The sequence below is a fragment of the Moschus berezovskii genome, chromosome X (assembly GCF_049115385.1).
Source record: "Moschus berezovskii isolate FMDL1 chromosome X, NW_MosBer_1.0, whole genome shotgun sequence".
NCBI classification, from domain to species: domain Eukaryota; kingdom Metazoa; phylum Chordata; class Mammalia; order Artiodactyla; family Moschidae; genus Moschus; species Moschus berezovskii.
The window spans coordinates 758,369-775,155 of NC_142488.1; the positions used below are offsets into that span (position 1 = coordinate 758,369).

General features: G+C 52.7%; 1 protein-coding gene across 2 annotated transcripts in view; it reads left to right on the top strand.

The window, feature by feature from the left end:
* The first annotated feature begins 1,844 nt into the window (after positions 1 to 1,844).
* The window catches only part of LOC129534918 (granulocyte-macrophage colony-stimulating factor receptor subunit alpha-like), a 50,481-nt gene continuing 35,538 nt past the window's right edge, over positions 1,845 to 16,787 (top strand). Inside the window, exons 1-5 of one of the 2 annotated variants that reach the window (XM_088833612.1) lie at positions 1,845 to 4,210; positions 7,507 to 7,600; positions 11,900 to 12,042; positions 14,316 to 14,442; positions 14,559 to 14,688. In XM_088833612.1, coding sequence (XP_088689738.1) covers positions 7,534 to 7,600; positions 11,900 to 12,042; positions 14,316 to 14,442; positions 14,559 to 14,688 — 467 coding nt within the window. In that variant the 5' untranslated portion in view covers positions 1,845 to 4,210; positions 7,507 to 7,533. The remainder of the gene's footprint in view (positions 4,211 to 7,506; positions 7,601 to 11,899; positions 12,043 to 14,315; positions 14,443 to 14,558; positions 14,689 to 16,787) is intronic. The other variant, XM_088833611.1, reaches the window with a different exon arrangement.

The window sequence follows — 16,787 nt, forward strand, 5'->3', positions numbered from 1 at the left end:
ATAGAGTTGGTAGACAAGTAGACAGTGGGTAAGTACGCAGATGACAGATTGACAGCCGTAGACATATATAGGCAGACACAGAGAAACGGACAGGCAGATGGATGACTGGCGGATGAGAGAGATGAGATGTAGTCTGTGGATGCACAGAGACATTTATCTATGTGTGTGTGTGGATTTCTGTATGTGTGTATATGTATATAAGAGAGACAGAATCGTGTACAGCCGGCCCTCCACACCTACGAGTGCAGAACCCAGGGCCGCGGAGGGCCAACTGTGTGCAAACGAAGATAGACATACAGCTATCTCTCTAGAGATAGAAAGAGATACAGCTACACGTGTCTATTCGGAGAAAGGCAGACACATATGCTGATAGATATGCGTCACTATGGAGAGACATTTATTTCAAGCAATTGGCTCGTGCGGTCGTGGGGCTGCTGAGTCTGACGTTCACAGGGCAGGGGGCCAGGCTGGACACCCAGGCAGGAGTTGACAACTGCGGTCTGCAGACAGAATTCCGTCTTCTCTGGGAAACCTCAGTGTCTGCTTTTAAGACTTCAGCTGGAATTCTCTGGCGGTCCCGTGGTTATGACTCAGTGCTTCCAGTGCAAGGGGCAAGGGTTCGATCCCTGGTCAGGAGAACTAACATCCCACATGTGGTGCAGTGCGGCCAAATTTAAAAAAAAAAAGAAGTCTCTTCACCTGATTAGACAAGGCCCACCACCTGGGAAGGATTGGGGGCAGAAGGAGAAGGGGACGACAGAGAATGAGATGGCTGGATGGATTGACCGACTCGATAGACATGAGTTTGAGTGAGCTCTGGGAGTTGGTGATGCACAGGGAGGCCTGGCATGCTGTGATTAATGGGGTCGCAAAGAGTCGGACACGACTGAGCGACTGAAGGGACTGAACTAAACCACCACTGGAGCTTCTTCTCTTTGCTTCAACCCCTCATTTAAAAAAAACCTTCATCTGATTAGACAAGGCCCACCACTACACAGCACTTTTTTCTGTGCTTCAAGTCCCCCTCCCCACACATTTCTTTAAAAAAAAAACACATGCTTCACCTGATTGGACAAGGCCCACTACCACTGGAGCTTCTTCTCTTTGCTTCAATCCCTCATCTTTAAAAAAAAAAAAAAACTTCACCTGATTAGACAAGGCCAACCACCATTGGAGCTTCTCTTTACTTTAACCCCCACAGTGAAAAAAAACCCTTCACCTGATTAGACGAGGCCCACCACTACACAACACTTTTTTCTTTGCTTCAAGTCCCCCTCCCCACACATTAAAAACACACACACACACACACACACACTTCAGCTGATTAGACAAGGCCCCCACCACCACTGGAGCTTCTTCTCTTTGCTTCAACCCCTCATCTTTAAAAAAAAAAAAAAAAACCTTCACCTGATTAGACAAGGCCCACCACCACTGGAGCCTCTTCTCTTTGCTTCAAGCCAGCTGGTTGTGAACTTGAGTCACACCAACAAAACCCGTTCCCAGCCACCCCCTGGGGAAGTGTGTGGATGAATGGAGTTGTCACCTGGACAGATGGACACATGAACTGACCACCCCAGGAATATGTTCACCACATCCCAGCTAATAGCAGTGTATCATTGTCAATGTATTGGAGTAGGAAATGGCAACCCCACTCCAGTGTTCTTGCCTGGAGAATCCCAGGGATGGGGGAGCCTGGCGGGCTGCCATCTATGAGGTCACACAGAGTCGGACACAACTGAAGCGACTTAGCAGCAGCTGCAGCTGTCAATGTATCCATGGTAACAGATGCACCACCTGCCTGCTGCAGGATGTTCATAGTAGGGGGCTCACGGGAAAATAGGGGAGGTCCACGGGCACGCTGTGCCTCCTGCTAGGTGTATCTGAAAAGCCAAACGTGAAAAAATAAAGTCAACTAGTAATAATCCACCTGCCAATGCAGGAGACACAGGAGAGAAGAGTTCGACTCCTGGGTCAGGAAGATGCCCTGGAGGAGGGCATGGCAACCCACTCCAGGGTTCTTACCTAGAGAATCCCAGGGACAGAGGAGCCTGGTGGGCTGCAGTCCACGGGGCGGCTAAGAGTCCGACACGGCTGAGCAAATGAGCACACAGCGATCATATGAAATTATCATCGAAGCCAGGAGGGAGAAAATAAACAGCCGCTATCGACAAAGCGTATCAGGGTCTTCTGCAGCAAAACCGGGCCCCGGCTGACTCTGTCTTTTATGTGAGGAAACCCAGAAGTTAAGACAGAAAAGTGAGACTTCAGGAAATGTCACTTGTGGGCGGAACCGCAGGAGAAACTGAGTCACTGCCAACTCGCACTGCTTCCGGCCGCGTGTCTCTGTCTCTCTCTCTCAGACGAGCCCCCCGCGGCGCTGGCTGACTGGTTAGGGCCGCAGGGTCCCGGGGAGCCCCGTCTCTCTGTCTGAGACACGGGGGGACGGCCTCTGCAGTGGGTGGTGCCTGCTCGCTCCGGGGGCCACGCTAGGCATCCCCGGTCCTTCCGTGGGTGTGTGTGCCGCGTCAGAGGTGGAAACAGGACGTGGCCTCGCAGATTCACGGCCTCTGCGCATCCTCCATCTCCTCCCCTGAGTCAGGTCCCACACGGAATCCCGCAGGGCTAGGGCGGCTCGCACCCTTGGGTGCCTGCAGTTCCTGCCACCCCGGGGCCTCAGGGCCAGAGCAGACGTTTTCCAGTCTCATCTTCACCTACTTCTGCCTCACTGAGTACGCCTTTGATGGTGTGGCTTCCAACAAACTGAAGAATCCTTAAAGGGATGGGAATCGCAGACCACCTGACCTGCCTCTTGAGAAACCTGTATGCAGGTCAGGAAGCAACAGTCAGAACTGGACATAGAACAACAGACGGTTCCAAATAGGAAAAGGAGTGCGTCAAGGCTGTATACTGTCACCCTGCTTATTTAACTTATATGCAGAGTACATCGTGAGGAACGCTGGGCTGGAAGAAGCACAAGCTGGAATCAATATTGAAAGTTCAAAGTTAAAGTTAAGTCATTCAGTCATGTCCGACGCTTTGTAATCCCATGGACTGTAGCCCTCCAGGCTTCTCCCATCCATGGGATTCTCCAGGCAAGAATACTGGAGTGGGTTGCAATTTCCTTCTCCAGGGGATCTTCCCAACCCAGGGATCAAACCCAGGTCTCCCACATTGCAGGCAGATGCTTTAACCTCTGAGCCACCAGGGAAGCTGAGAGAATCAAGACTGCCGGGAGAAATATCAATAACCTCAGATATGCAGATGACACCACCCTTATGGCAGAAAGTGAAGAGGAACTAAAGAGCCTCTTGATGAAAGTGAAAGAGGAGAGTGAGAAAGTTGGCTTAAAACTCAGCATCCATAAAACGAAGATCATGGCATCCAGTCCCATCGCTTCATGGCAAATAGATGGGGAAACTGGAAACAGCCTGGCAGGCTACAGTCCGTGGGGTAGCAGAGTCAGACACGACTCAGTAACGCTTGATGGCAAAGGGCTGTGAGTCATTCCTTAGGGAGAGATAGGCTGAAAGTCAGCTCAGTTCTTCCCTCCCTCCGCCCCCAGGCCCCCGGGGGACACAGACCCAGGCAAGAGCCAGTCACAGCCTCCGGCAGAGCTTCCGAGCTGAAAGGGAACAAACTCCCCAGTGTACAGAGAAGATGCTCTAAGGAGAAGCCAGTTTCCCGAACACGGGGACACCGAGCTGACACACCGCCACCCCCGACCAGGAGATGCAGGAAAGCCAAGTGGCCATCCAGCCCCCCTGCTGCTAAAAGAGGAACCTTGGGAGGTTGATTAAACCAAACAAAAAAATTGAAGGGCAGGCTACTTGCTCGAGAGGGAATACGGACTGTGTTATGACACTTCCTGTTCCTTGAGATGATGATAACCGTGGGCCGGTCACTCCGTGACGAGGAAGGCTCTGCTGATAGAAGATTATTTCTGCAATTACTGACCTAGGGGAGGCTCCATTTAAAGAGAGGAGAGAGAGACAGCGTCTTGGTGCGGAGGACCAGACTCAGGCTCTTTGTCGTACCGGCCTCCAAATCCTACATCCGGAAGGGCATTGGGGGCCTCCCCACCTAGAAAACCTGCTACCAAGGTGTCCAGCACTGCCCACCCGCCACGTACCCCGGGCGGGCAGGACAGCGGCTTCAAGGAGCCCCGGATTCGGACAGTTGAGCAAGAAAGACCCAGAAAGTTGACGGACCGGTAAGTGGACGGTTCCCCCATCTTTAGGGCGGGCTTGCTCTGGCCAGTAGGATCCTCTGACCACGTGGGTTTGTGATGGGACGGGAAATCGGAGTCTGGGAGAGACGAGCTTCGGGAAGGGAAGGGTGGACACCGGCTCTTCTGCATTTCTGACTGACGTGGCGGGGAGTCTCTGTCTGGTGGGGCGTGACTCTGTACGCTGTGCTATCTGCATGCGTGCTTAGTCGCTCAGCCGTGTCTGACTCTCTGCAGCTTCATGGACTGTAGCCCGCCAGGCTCCTCTGTTCGTGGGATTCTCCAGGCAAGCAGACTGCAGTGGGTCGCCATGCCCTCCTCCAGAGGATCTTCCCGACCCAGGGATCGAGCCTGGGTCTCCTGCCTTGGCAGGTGGATTCTTTGCCGCTAGCGTCACCTGGGAAGCCTATCTACCTGTGAAATATTTCCTTTGGGGGTGTCTTTAAGCTATGAAGTCCTTGACGGTTTTGTTCTCCTGGGACAGCACGCACGGGACTGATTTCCACTCCCATCCCCTTCGGTCTCGCTGGGGACACAGACCCTCGGTGGGGACATAGCTCCCTCTGACCCGGCTCCTGATGACGCGCCAGTGAGGGTATGGGGTGCGTCTCTCCCCCAGAAAGCACAGAACTGAGATCACCTTCACTCCATGCTCATGAAAGTTAACAGAAGTGGCGGGGGATGTCAGCCTGTGCTCAGAAACAAGTGAAGCTTTTTTTTTTTTAACCTCCTGACCGCGTGGCTTGTTGGATCTCAGATCGAACCCAGAGGGTGCAGAGTCGTCATCGCTGGACCACCGTCAGATTCCCCCAGGAAGCCTTTCCGTGCCTTGCGCTGTGAAGCATCTGGGAGCCATCGGTAGCCAGTGGGGACGTTTAGGTTCCTTGGGTGGAGAAGCAAATGGCAAGCCACTCCAGTATTCTCACCTGGAAAATTCCGTGGACGGAGGAGCCTGGCAGGCTACACTCCACGCTGTCTCAAAGAGTCGGATACAGCTGAGTGAGTGAGCACGCACACAGGCACGGGGACCTCAGGAAGAATGTGGATGGGTACCAGACCGAGTCCATCTTCAGAACTCATTTCATGACGTTTCCTTATCTTCGGGGACGTCAAGATGCCGGGGCTACGTTTCAAAGCGTCCCCGTCACGACTTAGAAATACAGATGGAGATGTCTGTCCACGGATAAGAAGTGAGGGGCTTCCCCGATGGCTTTGTGGGTGAAGAATCTGCCTGCCAAAACAGGAGAAACAGGAGGCATGGGTTGGGAAGATCCCCTGGAGCAGGAAATGGCAACCCCCTCCCCGTCCAGTATCCTTGCCTTGGAAATCCCATGGACGGAGGAGCCTGGCGGGGCTGCAGTCCGTGGAACTGCAAAGAGTCGGACACGGCTGAGCCATAAGCAGGAGAGGTGAGGGTCTGGGACTTTTCTGGTGGCCAAGTGTCTGAGATTCCGCGTTCCCAATGCAGGGGGCGTGGCTTCCATCCCTGGTCAGGGGACTAGACCCCACATGTGGCAGCTCACCCCCAGCTCAGCCAAATCAGGAAGGGAAGAAATGAGCGTTTGCAGCAAAAATGGCCCGGGAGGCAGTTGACTTCATGGAGACGTGCAGGATACAGGCGGCGGGTGAGGTGATGATGGTCAGAGACGTTTCTGGGGACTCTCGCACACGCCCCTGAAAGCACACGCAGGCAGAGCTGAGACCTCTCCAAACGCTGGGGTGATGCACGAGTTTCGGCCACAGGAAGCAAAGAGCCCCACTCCTCGGGGACAGAATCTATGAAAATGGAGGCGGCACTGCCGTTGCGCACCCTCCCCCGCCCGATCACGTCCTGTTCCTCCCCACCCGCCAGGGAAGAGGCGTCCAGTTGGCACGCACGCTGTGGGTTCCTGAAGCCCTGTCCTTCCCTGCCTCGGTCCGTCCTAAATAGGAAGGCTTCTGGCTCACTGCTGAGATGTAGGGCAGAAAGGAGGCCACCCTAGATACGGAGATGAATTCGTCTTCAAAGGAGGTTGGCCGCCGTCCCCCAGAAGAAGCCGAAATGCCGAGCGTCCTTGCGCCCCATGTGGTTGGTGGCCTCCTGGCTGCTATCAGCTCCCCCTGCAAAGGTGTTTCATTGTCAGGTAGGCTGCCTGCAGCTTCCCTCCTGATCACTTCTGTGCAAGCAGCAAGGGCGTGCCCATTTCTTTGTCTTCATAGAGTCGTGAAGACATCAGAGGAAAAAATAAAATCTACTCAAATGCACAAAACACATCCTGTAATCACCAAACATAAAAAGAACCTCCATCAGAATATTCTAGGACTTCTTACAGACTTTTATTTTCTTGCTGCCCTGGTGAAAGGAGCAGTTTTCTCAAAGGGGAGGTAAGTGTTTAGGAGTCAGCTGATCTTCCTAAGGCATGGTTTATCCGCTAGGTTGTTGCTCAGAGTGTTCCTACCTGCAGGGGCCTTTGCGAGCAGAAGAAAATGGAAGAAACAGGGTGCCTGACTCAGGGACAGACAGTTGCCTCATGCCCCAAAGTGGATGCTGTGGACCCAGCATCCTCATCATACATCCCTTCTTTTCATTGGGGGTGTCACCTCCCCAGACCCTCACTGACCACTTAGGAGAGTATCAGCTTAAAATAATATTGATTAGCCACTCCCAAGTATACCTCTCAGCAGCAGTAATGTGGACCAGTGGTAGTGGGCTGAGGGGAGAAAAACAGGTTGGTTAGAGCCCAGAAAATGTTTCTTTAATCCCAGTTTGTGAGACTTGTCATCATAAATATGTGTTAAATTTTCTGATGCTTTGGATAGAGTTTCAAACAGAATTTACAAGGGAATCTCATGTTGATGTATGGCATAAGCTAGCACAATTTTGCAAAGCAGTTATCTTCCAGTAAAAAATTTTACAAAAATGGGCTATGATCATGCCAGGTAACCCAGAGGTGTACAAGGAGGATGGTAACCTCACACTGTGCTCTGATGGAATATTGCTGACCAAATAAGGACATATGAACAAACCAAAAACCCTTTAGAGAGGTGGAAGAGGTGAGGCCACCTGTGAACAGAAGAAGGGGTATGTAATGAGAATGCAGGTCCATGGCAGCCACTTTGGGATATGAGGCAACATTGTCTGGCCTCGAGCCAAGTGCCTTGGGCCTACCATTTGTCTCTACTCACAAAGGCTCCAGCAGCTAGGTTCTGATTCCCAACGACTGCCTGGAGGTTGTGCTAAGAAGGAAGTCCTCCTGCCTTGATTGGAATCTGTTTTCTGAACTGCTGTCTCCTCTTTGGAGGTTTAGGTCCAGCCTCAGGTCTGCAGCATGGTGGTCCTGTTGGATTTTGTAAGCCTCCTGGTACTCCTGAACTCAGCACGCGCCACAGTCCTGGGTAAGTGCCAGCAAGTCTTCCAACGCTGGGGAGTCCAACATGTAGTGGGGGCTGCCGCCCTCCTAACCCTTGAAAGGACAAAGTCTCTCATGACCTGGAGTACCATCCATCGCTGCTAGGTGAAGGGGGTCTTCTTACAAATCATTCTAGAGGTGGATACCTTTACCATTCAGCAGAATCAGGGACTCACAGGTGAGGGAGAGTCCTACAGCTCCAGCCCCAGATCCCAAACTCAGCTGGAATGTCAGATTTGCTGCCTATATTAGGGTTGTTGTCATTCAATCACTCGGTCGTGTCCAACTCTACAACCCCATGGACTGCAGCACGCCAGGCCTCCCTGTCTTTCAGTATCTTCCAAAGTTTGCTCAAACTCATGTGCATTGAGTCAGTGATGCCATCCAACCATCTCATCCCCTGTCGTCCCCTTTCATCCTGCCTTCTATCTTTCCCAGCATCAGGGTCTTTCCCAATGAGTCGGCTCTTCCCATCAGGTGGCCAAAGTAATGAAACTTCAAGTTCAGCATAAGTCCTTCCAATGAATATTCAGGGTTGATTTCCTTTAGGATGGACTGGCTGGATCTCCCTGCAGTCCAAGGGACTCTCAAGTGTCTTCTCCAACACCACAAAAGCATCCATTCTTCGGCGCTCAACTTTCTTTATGGTCCAACTCTCACATCCATACATGGCCACTGGAAAAACCACAGCTTTGACAATATGTACCTTTGTTGGCAAAGTGATGTCTCTGCTTTTTAAGATGCTGTCTAGTTTTGTCATAGCTTTTCTTCCAAGGAGCAAGCGTCTTTTCATTTCACAGCTGCAGTCAACATCTGCTGTTATTTTGGTGCCCAAGAAAATAAAGTCTGTTACCGTTTCCATTTTTCCCCCATCTATTTGCCATGAAGTGATGGGACCGGAATCCGTGATCTTAGCTTTCTGAATGTTGAGTTTTAAGCCAGCTTTCCATCATTGAAAACAAAATCCCCTGAAAACTCCCGGGAAGCCTCTCTGTGAAGCGGGCAGAGAAAGAAAACAATCTTCTTGTGAAATAAGCCCAGAACCAGAGCAGATTGTGCATCGCGGGCAGCTCGCTAATGAGGTCACTCAGATGGAAAGATACCTCACCCCATGACAGAAGCAAGTCCAACACATTACCTGATGTGAGAAGCTCCAATACTTCGGCCACCTGATGCAAAGGGCTGACTCATTGGAAAGAAAAACTCTGAACCTGGCAGGAGGAGAAGGGGATGAGAGAGGCTGAGATGGTTGGATGGCATCACCAAGTCAATGGACATGAATTTGAGCAAGCTCTGGGGGTTGGTGATGGACAGGGAGGCCTGGCGTGCTGCAGTCCATGGCGTCACAAAGAGTCGGGCACGACTGAGAGACTGAACGACCACTACCCATTACCTCCGGTGGGTTTGCCGTTTGGAGCTAGGTTCCAGCTGCAGCTGGGTTCTCTCCTCCTAGGAAACTGGGGAGGCGGGCGCACCTTTCTTCCAGGGTCAGCTCTGGCCAGAGGTTGTATTTAGCCAGGTAAAAGATTTATATGCATCTGAAAAGGCCAAGCAGAGAAAAGACTTGAGAAGTTGAGGCGGCTAGTGAGCATGTCTTCGTTCAGGGCAGGCTTGTCCCGGCAGGTGGTACCTCTCCAGCACCAGCTCCTTCACGCCAATGCCCAGCTCAAAGGGGGCTCCCCGGGACCGCACACCACCACCCCCAGACACACACACGCACAGCTCACCCGTCCCCTCCTCCTTCCTGAACGCCCAGAAAGGGGAAGCCGCTCAGTTACACCAGCACCCACACGGAGGGTTCCGGCTCCTACGCATTGTCTCCAACGATTATCTTCTGGTTCTTCAAATTATTACTATGGGTAGACATCTCTGTGGCACCGCTTTTCAGGTCGCACTAAAAGAACCCGCCTGTCAATACAGGAGACGTTAGACGCGTGGGTTCCATCCCTGGGTGGGGAAGATTCCCCTGGAGGAGGGCATGGCAACCCACTCTGGTATTCTTGCCTGGAGAATCCCCTGGACGGAGGAGCCTCGCAGGCTTCAGTCCATGAGTTCACAGAGAGTCGGACACGATTGATTGACTGAGCACAACACACAGCTGATCTCATGGGGACAACGCGGCGTTTCACCAAAGCTTGGATTTGCGTCCCTCTGATGATTGGCGGTGCCCACCATCTTTCACGCGCTCCTGAGTGTCCCTGCGTTGTTCACGTTAAAGAGCTCGCTTAGGTCCTTCCCTGGTGCTCCAGTGGTTTAGGTCTCCCCCTTCCAATGTAGAGGGTGTGGGTTCAAACCCCTGGTTGGGGAGCTAAGAGCCCCCCGCAGCGTGTCCCGTGGCCAAAAAGCCAAACATAAATCACAAGGAGTGTTGTAACAGATTCGGTAAAAGACAGGAAAAAAACGGTCCACATCAGAATACAATAGCTAATTGCAGAGAAAGGCAAATACTGTGTGGTGTCATTCATATGTGGCATCTAAAACATACAGGTAACTGGTGAATGTAACAGAAAAGAAGCCCACTCCCAGGGGTAGCAGACAGTTTAACGGTTCCCGGTGTGGAGACGGAAGTTGCGGGGTGGGCAAGACAGGGGCAGGGATTTATAAGAGGAAGGAGATCAAACTACAAAATAGATAAGACATGAGGATGGAGTGTAAAACGCGGGGAATATGTCCCATGTTTTATAATAACTGTCAGGGAATGACCACCTTTAAAACTGGTGAATCCCTACGTCGTCCTGAACATAGTCACATATTGAAAGGGGGTTGCTGAACCACACAAACACGCCGGGATTCTTGGCCTCTGGGGAAGAATTCCATCCGAGGCCAGAGACGAGGCTTGATCGCTCAAGAGCTTCTGTGTCATAAAGTTTTATTAAAGTGTCAAAGAGACAGTGAAAGCTTCTGACATAGGCGTCAGAAGGGGGCAGAAAGAGTGCCCCGCTGCTGGTCTTCAGCTGGATGTTATGTAGTCACTAGCAGTCTGCTAATTAAAGGAAGGAAATGTTTCAAAACGCAGAGAGTGGATCGGGCCCTTCACTCACAAGATGCATTTTGAGATAATCTTGGCAGCAGGTGAGTCATCCCAGGCCATAAAACGACTGACATGCATCTTGAAGAAAAGCAGATTCCCGTACAAGTAGATAGTTTCATTAACAGAGATTAAGAGAACAATTTACAAGTATAAGATACTGGTTTGTCAAGTCAGTTCTGAGCCATTAGGCGGAACTGACCTGAAGACAAGGGTCTGGGGTAAACGCGTAGTACATTAGCATAGCTTAAGACAAACACTTCTGTAAGAAAAATGCATCGGTTAGCTCAAGCTCTGAGAAAAGTTAAGTTCAGGTGGAACCAGGCGTCATTCTGGCAACACAGTATTTTAGGAGAAATCTCTTTCTGAATTTGCATAGAGAGGGGAAAAAAAATACATCACTAGTTTATTTCTTCCTGCGGCTTAAGAGAGAGATAAAAAATATCTGACACTTGCACCCTATTTCCTCCGTTCAGAAAGCCCTGGCCTTCCTGCCCGTTACCCTCTCAATATTATAGACATATGTGCTCTATATTGTACTGTAATATATTGTGTCATATTTACAGTTATATTTTCCGTTCCGTTCCGTCGTTCAGTCGTGTCCGACTCTTTGCGACCCCGTGGACTGTAGCCTACCAGGCTTCTCCATCCATGGGATTCTCCAGGCAAGAATACTTGAGTGGGTTACCGTTTCCTTCTCCAGGGGATCTTCCCGACCCAGGGATCGAACCCGGGTCTCCCGCATTGGAGGCAGACGCTTTAACCTCTGAGCCACCAGGAATTTTATATATTTACTTATATATAAATATATGTATTATATATGTCTGTTATATTTATTGTATAATATATTTAACATAATAATACAAAATGTATGTTATATAATATAGGAAATAACAGAATTAATAATACATAATACATAAATATAAAGCTATATGTTTATATATGATAATATGTGTATGTACTATACATGTATTTATACATTATAATATATTCATATACTATACTTGTATGTTGGTGGTGGTTTAGTCCCCCAGTTTAGTCAGTTGTGTGTGACTCTTGTAGCCGGCCAGGCTCCTCTGTGCCCGGGACAGAGGCAAGAATCCTGGAGTGGGTCGCCGTGCCCTCCTCCAGGGGCTCTTCCTGACCCAGGGACAGAACCTGCGTCTCCTGCACTGCAGGCGGATTCTTTACCGTCTGAACTACCAGGGAAGCCCTGATTCTCCCTAACTGTCCTTTTCGTCCGGTTTTTACTTACAGCAGGAGAGAAGGAATCTCCTATTGTAAACGTGACGCTAGATTCAAGGAAAAAAATATTAAGCTGGAATTCCCGGAGGATCGTGACTCAGCAGACATGCGGGATAGCGACGCCCCTTGACCCCGACACCAGCCAAGAGCCGCAGGTGGGTGTTGGTGGCTCACGTCCTGTGGGTCTGTCTGCTCCTTGTCAGTCTTGAATTTCCCTGTGAAATGCCTCTTGAGCCTCTCACTGTTTAACATTCTTGGCTGGAAAACGTACTTCCTCCATCTTCTTAGGTTCAGTGACGGGGGTCTGCAGAAGAAGTGGACGAAAGCCAGATTTCCAGGAGAAAAGGCATCCCAGTTTATTCACTTCTTCTTTTTCTTTTTTTGGCCACACGACATATGGCACCTTAGTTCTCCTGGCAGGAATCGAATCCACAGCCCCCCTGCACTGCAAGTGCAGAGTCTTAACCACGGATCACCAGGGAAGTCCCGACATTTCTAATTTTCACATAAACGAGGCTTCGCAGAACAGAAATGAAGTGATCGGACTAGGGAGTTTGTGTGGCTTTTTAACAAAAGGTAGTAAGTTACAAAAACGTGAGAAGACAAAGAAAATGGGATCTGGGTTTCTGGGGCTGAAAAACTGTGGGGAAATGATTGAGAAGTATGTCTGAGTTTGAGTGAAGTCCGGGAGTTGGTGATGGACAGGGAGGCCTGGCGTGCTGTGATTCATGGGGTCGCGGAGAGTCGGACACGACTGAGCGACTGAACTGAACTGAACTGAAGGAAACAAATGGAAGATGAAGAGTGTTTTAAGTTCCTTAAGTTACAGTTCGTTTAACTTCCTTAAGTTCCTCGCGGTTAGGACTCTGGGCTTGCATTGCTGTGTTCAATCCCTGGTGAAGGAACTGAAATCTCACAAGCTCCACGGTGCAGTGTAAGAAAGAAAAAAAAGTTATTTTACGAGGTCGCCTTGAAGCTACTTCCCCATCTAAGTGGTAAAGATCAACCTCCCGGATCTGATATGGATACGATAGGATGCGTATGCCACCTTTCACGAGGGGAAATCTATGCCTGCTTTTATGCAGATCACAACTGGCTCTGCATTTATTGATTCTTAACTGCCTTTAGCGCTGAAAAATCTTCAGGCCAAAGTGGGCATGTTTCAGGATCCTCAAAACCCTAATTTGAAAAGATCCAAGCACCCCAGTGCTCACAGCAGCCCTGTTCACGATAGCAAGGACATGGAAGCAACCTAGGTGTCCAATGACGGATGAAGCGATAAAGAAGGTGTGGTATGTATACGCAATGGAATACTACTCAGCCATGAAAAAGAACAAACAGCTGCCATTTGGAGCTGCGTGGATGGACCTGGAGGGTATTGGCAGAGCAAAACACGTCGGGCAGAGAAAGACAAATATCGGATGATATCATTTGTGCGTGAAATCTAAAACATGCCACAGGCTAGGGAATATAGCAAAACAGAAGGAGACTCACAGATGCGCAGACCAAACTAGTGGTGACCAGCGGGGATAGGGAAGTGGGAAGGGGAAGCTAACAGAAAAGGAGTGAGAGGAACAAACTACCATGAGTTAATAAGCTACCAGGACATATGACACAACACAGGGAACTGAACCAATATTCAGTTCAGTTCAGTTCAGTCGCTCAGTCGTGTCCGACTCTCTGCGACCCCATGAATCACAGCACGCCAGGCCTCCCTGTCCATCACCAACTCCCGGAGTTCACTCAAACTCATGTCCATCGAGTCGGTGATGCCATCCAGCCATCTCATTCTCGGTCGTCCCCGTCTCCTCCCACCCCCAATCCCTCCCAGCATCAGACTCTTTTCCAGTGAGTCAACTCGTCGCACGAGGTGGCATGAGTATTGGAGTTTCAGCTTCAGCATCAGTCCTTCCAATGAACACCCAGGACTGATCTCCTTTAGGATGGACTGGTTGGAGCTCCTTATGTTGTAACTAAAAACGGAGCGTGTGCATGCAGGCTAACTCTCTGCAGTGATCGTCAACTCTTTGCCACCCCATGGACCGTAGCCCCGCCAGGCTCCTCTGTCCATGGGATTCTCCAGGCAAGAATCCTGCAGTGGGCTGCCACGTCCTCCTCCAGGGGATCTTTCCGACCCAGGGATCGAACTCGGGTCTCTTGCTTCTCCTGCGTTGGCAGGAGGGTTCTGTACCACATAGCGCCACCTGGGAAGCCGCGAAATGTTATTTTATAACCTTTACAAATGGTGAACCACGCTGTTGTACAGCTGAAACTCATCTCACATTGCCTGTTCGGCAATCAAAAAGGACGGGGTCCTTGTCAGGGTCCCCCACCCGCTCCAAGTCGCGGCAACTGTCGCAGGATCGAATCCGATCGCAGGGAGCCCACACACAGGTGGAACATTTATTCTCGCTTCTGCGGCTTGCAGGTCAGAAACAACGACACCTACTTCTGCACCTTTTCCAGCGCCGTCCTGCACAGGGGGGCCACGCTGACCATCAACGCCACCTCTGAGGGCCAGGACTTCTCATACCAGCTGACCTTTGAAAACCTAGGTAAGGTCTCCGAGGCCACTGAGCACGTTTCCTACGGTGCCCGGTGTCCGCATGGCCGGCGGGGCGCTGGTGAGGACATGGCTGTCGGTGACGATCTGGCTGTCTTGTCTTCCCAGGAAAGGAGGGCTCCGGAGCCCAGAACCTATCGTGCGTCATCTACAACATCCGACTCATGAACTGCAGCTGGACGCGGGGCCCGGCTGCCCCTGCAGACGTGCGGTATAAGCTGTACATGTGGACCTCGCTGTAAGCCTGGCTCGGGACCTGATGATGAATGCTGGGACAGGCACAGGCTTGTCCCAAGGGCCAGGGACTCACAGGGGTCCTGATATGAATGCTGGGTGACCCATGCCCCCAACATGGTGCAGGGACTCACAGGGTCTGATGCTGATGCTGGGGGCGTCGTGGGCCCCATGGAGCAGGGACTCACAGGGTCTGATGCTGAGCTGGGAGAGCCGTGGGCCCCATGGAGCAGGGACTCACAGGGTCTGATGCTGATGCTGGGGGCGTCGTGGGCCCCATGGAGCAGGGACTCACAGGGTCTGATGCTGAGCTGGGAGAGTCGTGGGCTCCATGGAGCAGGGACTCAGAGGGTGTGATGCTGAGCTGGGAGAGCCGTGGGCCCCCATGGAGCAGGGACTCAGAGGCTCCTGATGCTGAGCTGGGAGAGCCGTGGGCCCCATGGAGCAGGGACTCATAGGGTCTGATGCTGAGCTGGGGGAGCCGTGGCCCCCATGGAGCAGGGACTCACAGGGTCTGATGCTGAGCTGGGAGAGCCGTGGGCCCCCATGGAGCAGGGACTCAGAGGGTCTGATGCTGAGCTGGGAGAGCTGTGGGCCCCATGGAGCAGGGACTCAGAGGGTCTGATGCTGAGCTGGGAGAGCCGTGGGCCCCATGGAGCAGGGACTCAGAGGCTCCTGATGCTGAGCTGGGAGAGCCGTGGGCCCCATGGAGCAGGGACTCACAGGGTCTGATGCTGAGCTGGGAGAGCCGTGGGCCCCATGGAGCAGGGACTCAGAGGCTCCTGATGCTGAGCTGGGAGAGCCGTGGGCCCCATGGAGCAGGGACTCAGAGGGTCTGATGCTGAGCTGGGAGAGCCGTGGGCCCCATGGAGCAGGGACTCACAGGGTCCTGATGCTGAGCTGGGAGAGCCGTGGGCCCCATGGAGCAGGGACTCACAGGGTCTGATGCTGAGCTGGGAGAGTCGTGGGCTCCATGGAGCAGGGACTCACAGGGTCTGATGCTCAATGGAGGGAGAACCGTGGGCCCCATGGAGCAGGGACTCAGAGGCTCCTGATGCTGAGCTGGGACAGCCCTGGGCCCCATGGAGCAGGGACTCACAGGGTCTGATGCTGAGCTGGGAGAGCCGTGGGCCCCATGGAGCAGGGACTCAGAGGGTGTGATGCTGAGCTGGGAGAGCCGTGGGCCCCATGGAGCAGGGCCTCAGAGGCTCCTGATGCTGAGCTGGGACAGCCGTAGCCCCCATGGAGCAGGGACTCACAGGGTCTGATGCTGAGCTGGGAGAGCCGTGGGCCCCATGGAGCAGGGACTCACAGGGTCTGATGCTGAGCTGGGAGAGCCGTGGGCCCCATGGAGCAGGGACTCACAGGGTCTGATGCTGAGCTGGGAGAGCCGTGGGCCCCATGGAGCAGGGACTCAGAGGGTCTGATGCTGAGCTGGGAGAGCCGTGGGCCCCCATGGAGCAGGGACTCAGAGGCTCCTGATGCTGAGCTGGGAGAGCCGTGGGCCCCATGGAGCAGGGACTCAGAGGGTCTGATGCTGAGCTGGGAGAGCCGTGGGCCCCATGGAGCAGGGACTCACAGGGCCTTGATGCTGAGCTGGGAGAGCCGTGGGCCCCATGGAGCAGGGACTCAGAGGGTCTGATGCTGAGCTGGGAGAGCCGTGGCCCCATGGAGCAGGGACTCACAGGGTCTGATGCTGAGCTGGGAGAGCCGTGGGCCCCATGGAGCAGGGACTCACAGGGTCTGATGCTGAGCTGGGAGAGCCGTGGGCCCCATGGAGCAGGGACTCAGAGGCTCCTGATGCTGGGAGAGCCGTGGGTCCCATGGAGCAGGGACTCAGAGGGTCTGATGCTGAGCTGGGAGAGCCGTGGCCCCCATGGAGCAGGGACTCACAGGGTCTGATGCTGAGCTGGGAGAGCCGTGGGCCCCATGGAGCAGGGACTCACAGGGTCCTGATGCTGAGCTGGGAGAGCCGTGGGCCCCATGGAGCAGGGACTCACAGGGTCTGATGCTGAGCTGGGAGAGCCGTGGGCCCCATGGAGCAGGGACTCAGAGGCTCCTGATGCTGGGAGAGCCGTGGGCCCCATGGAGCAGGGACTCAGA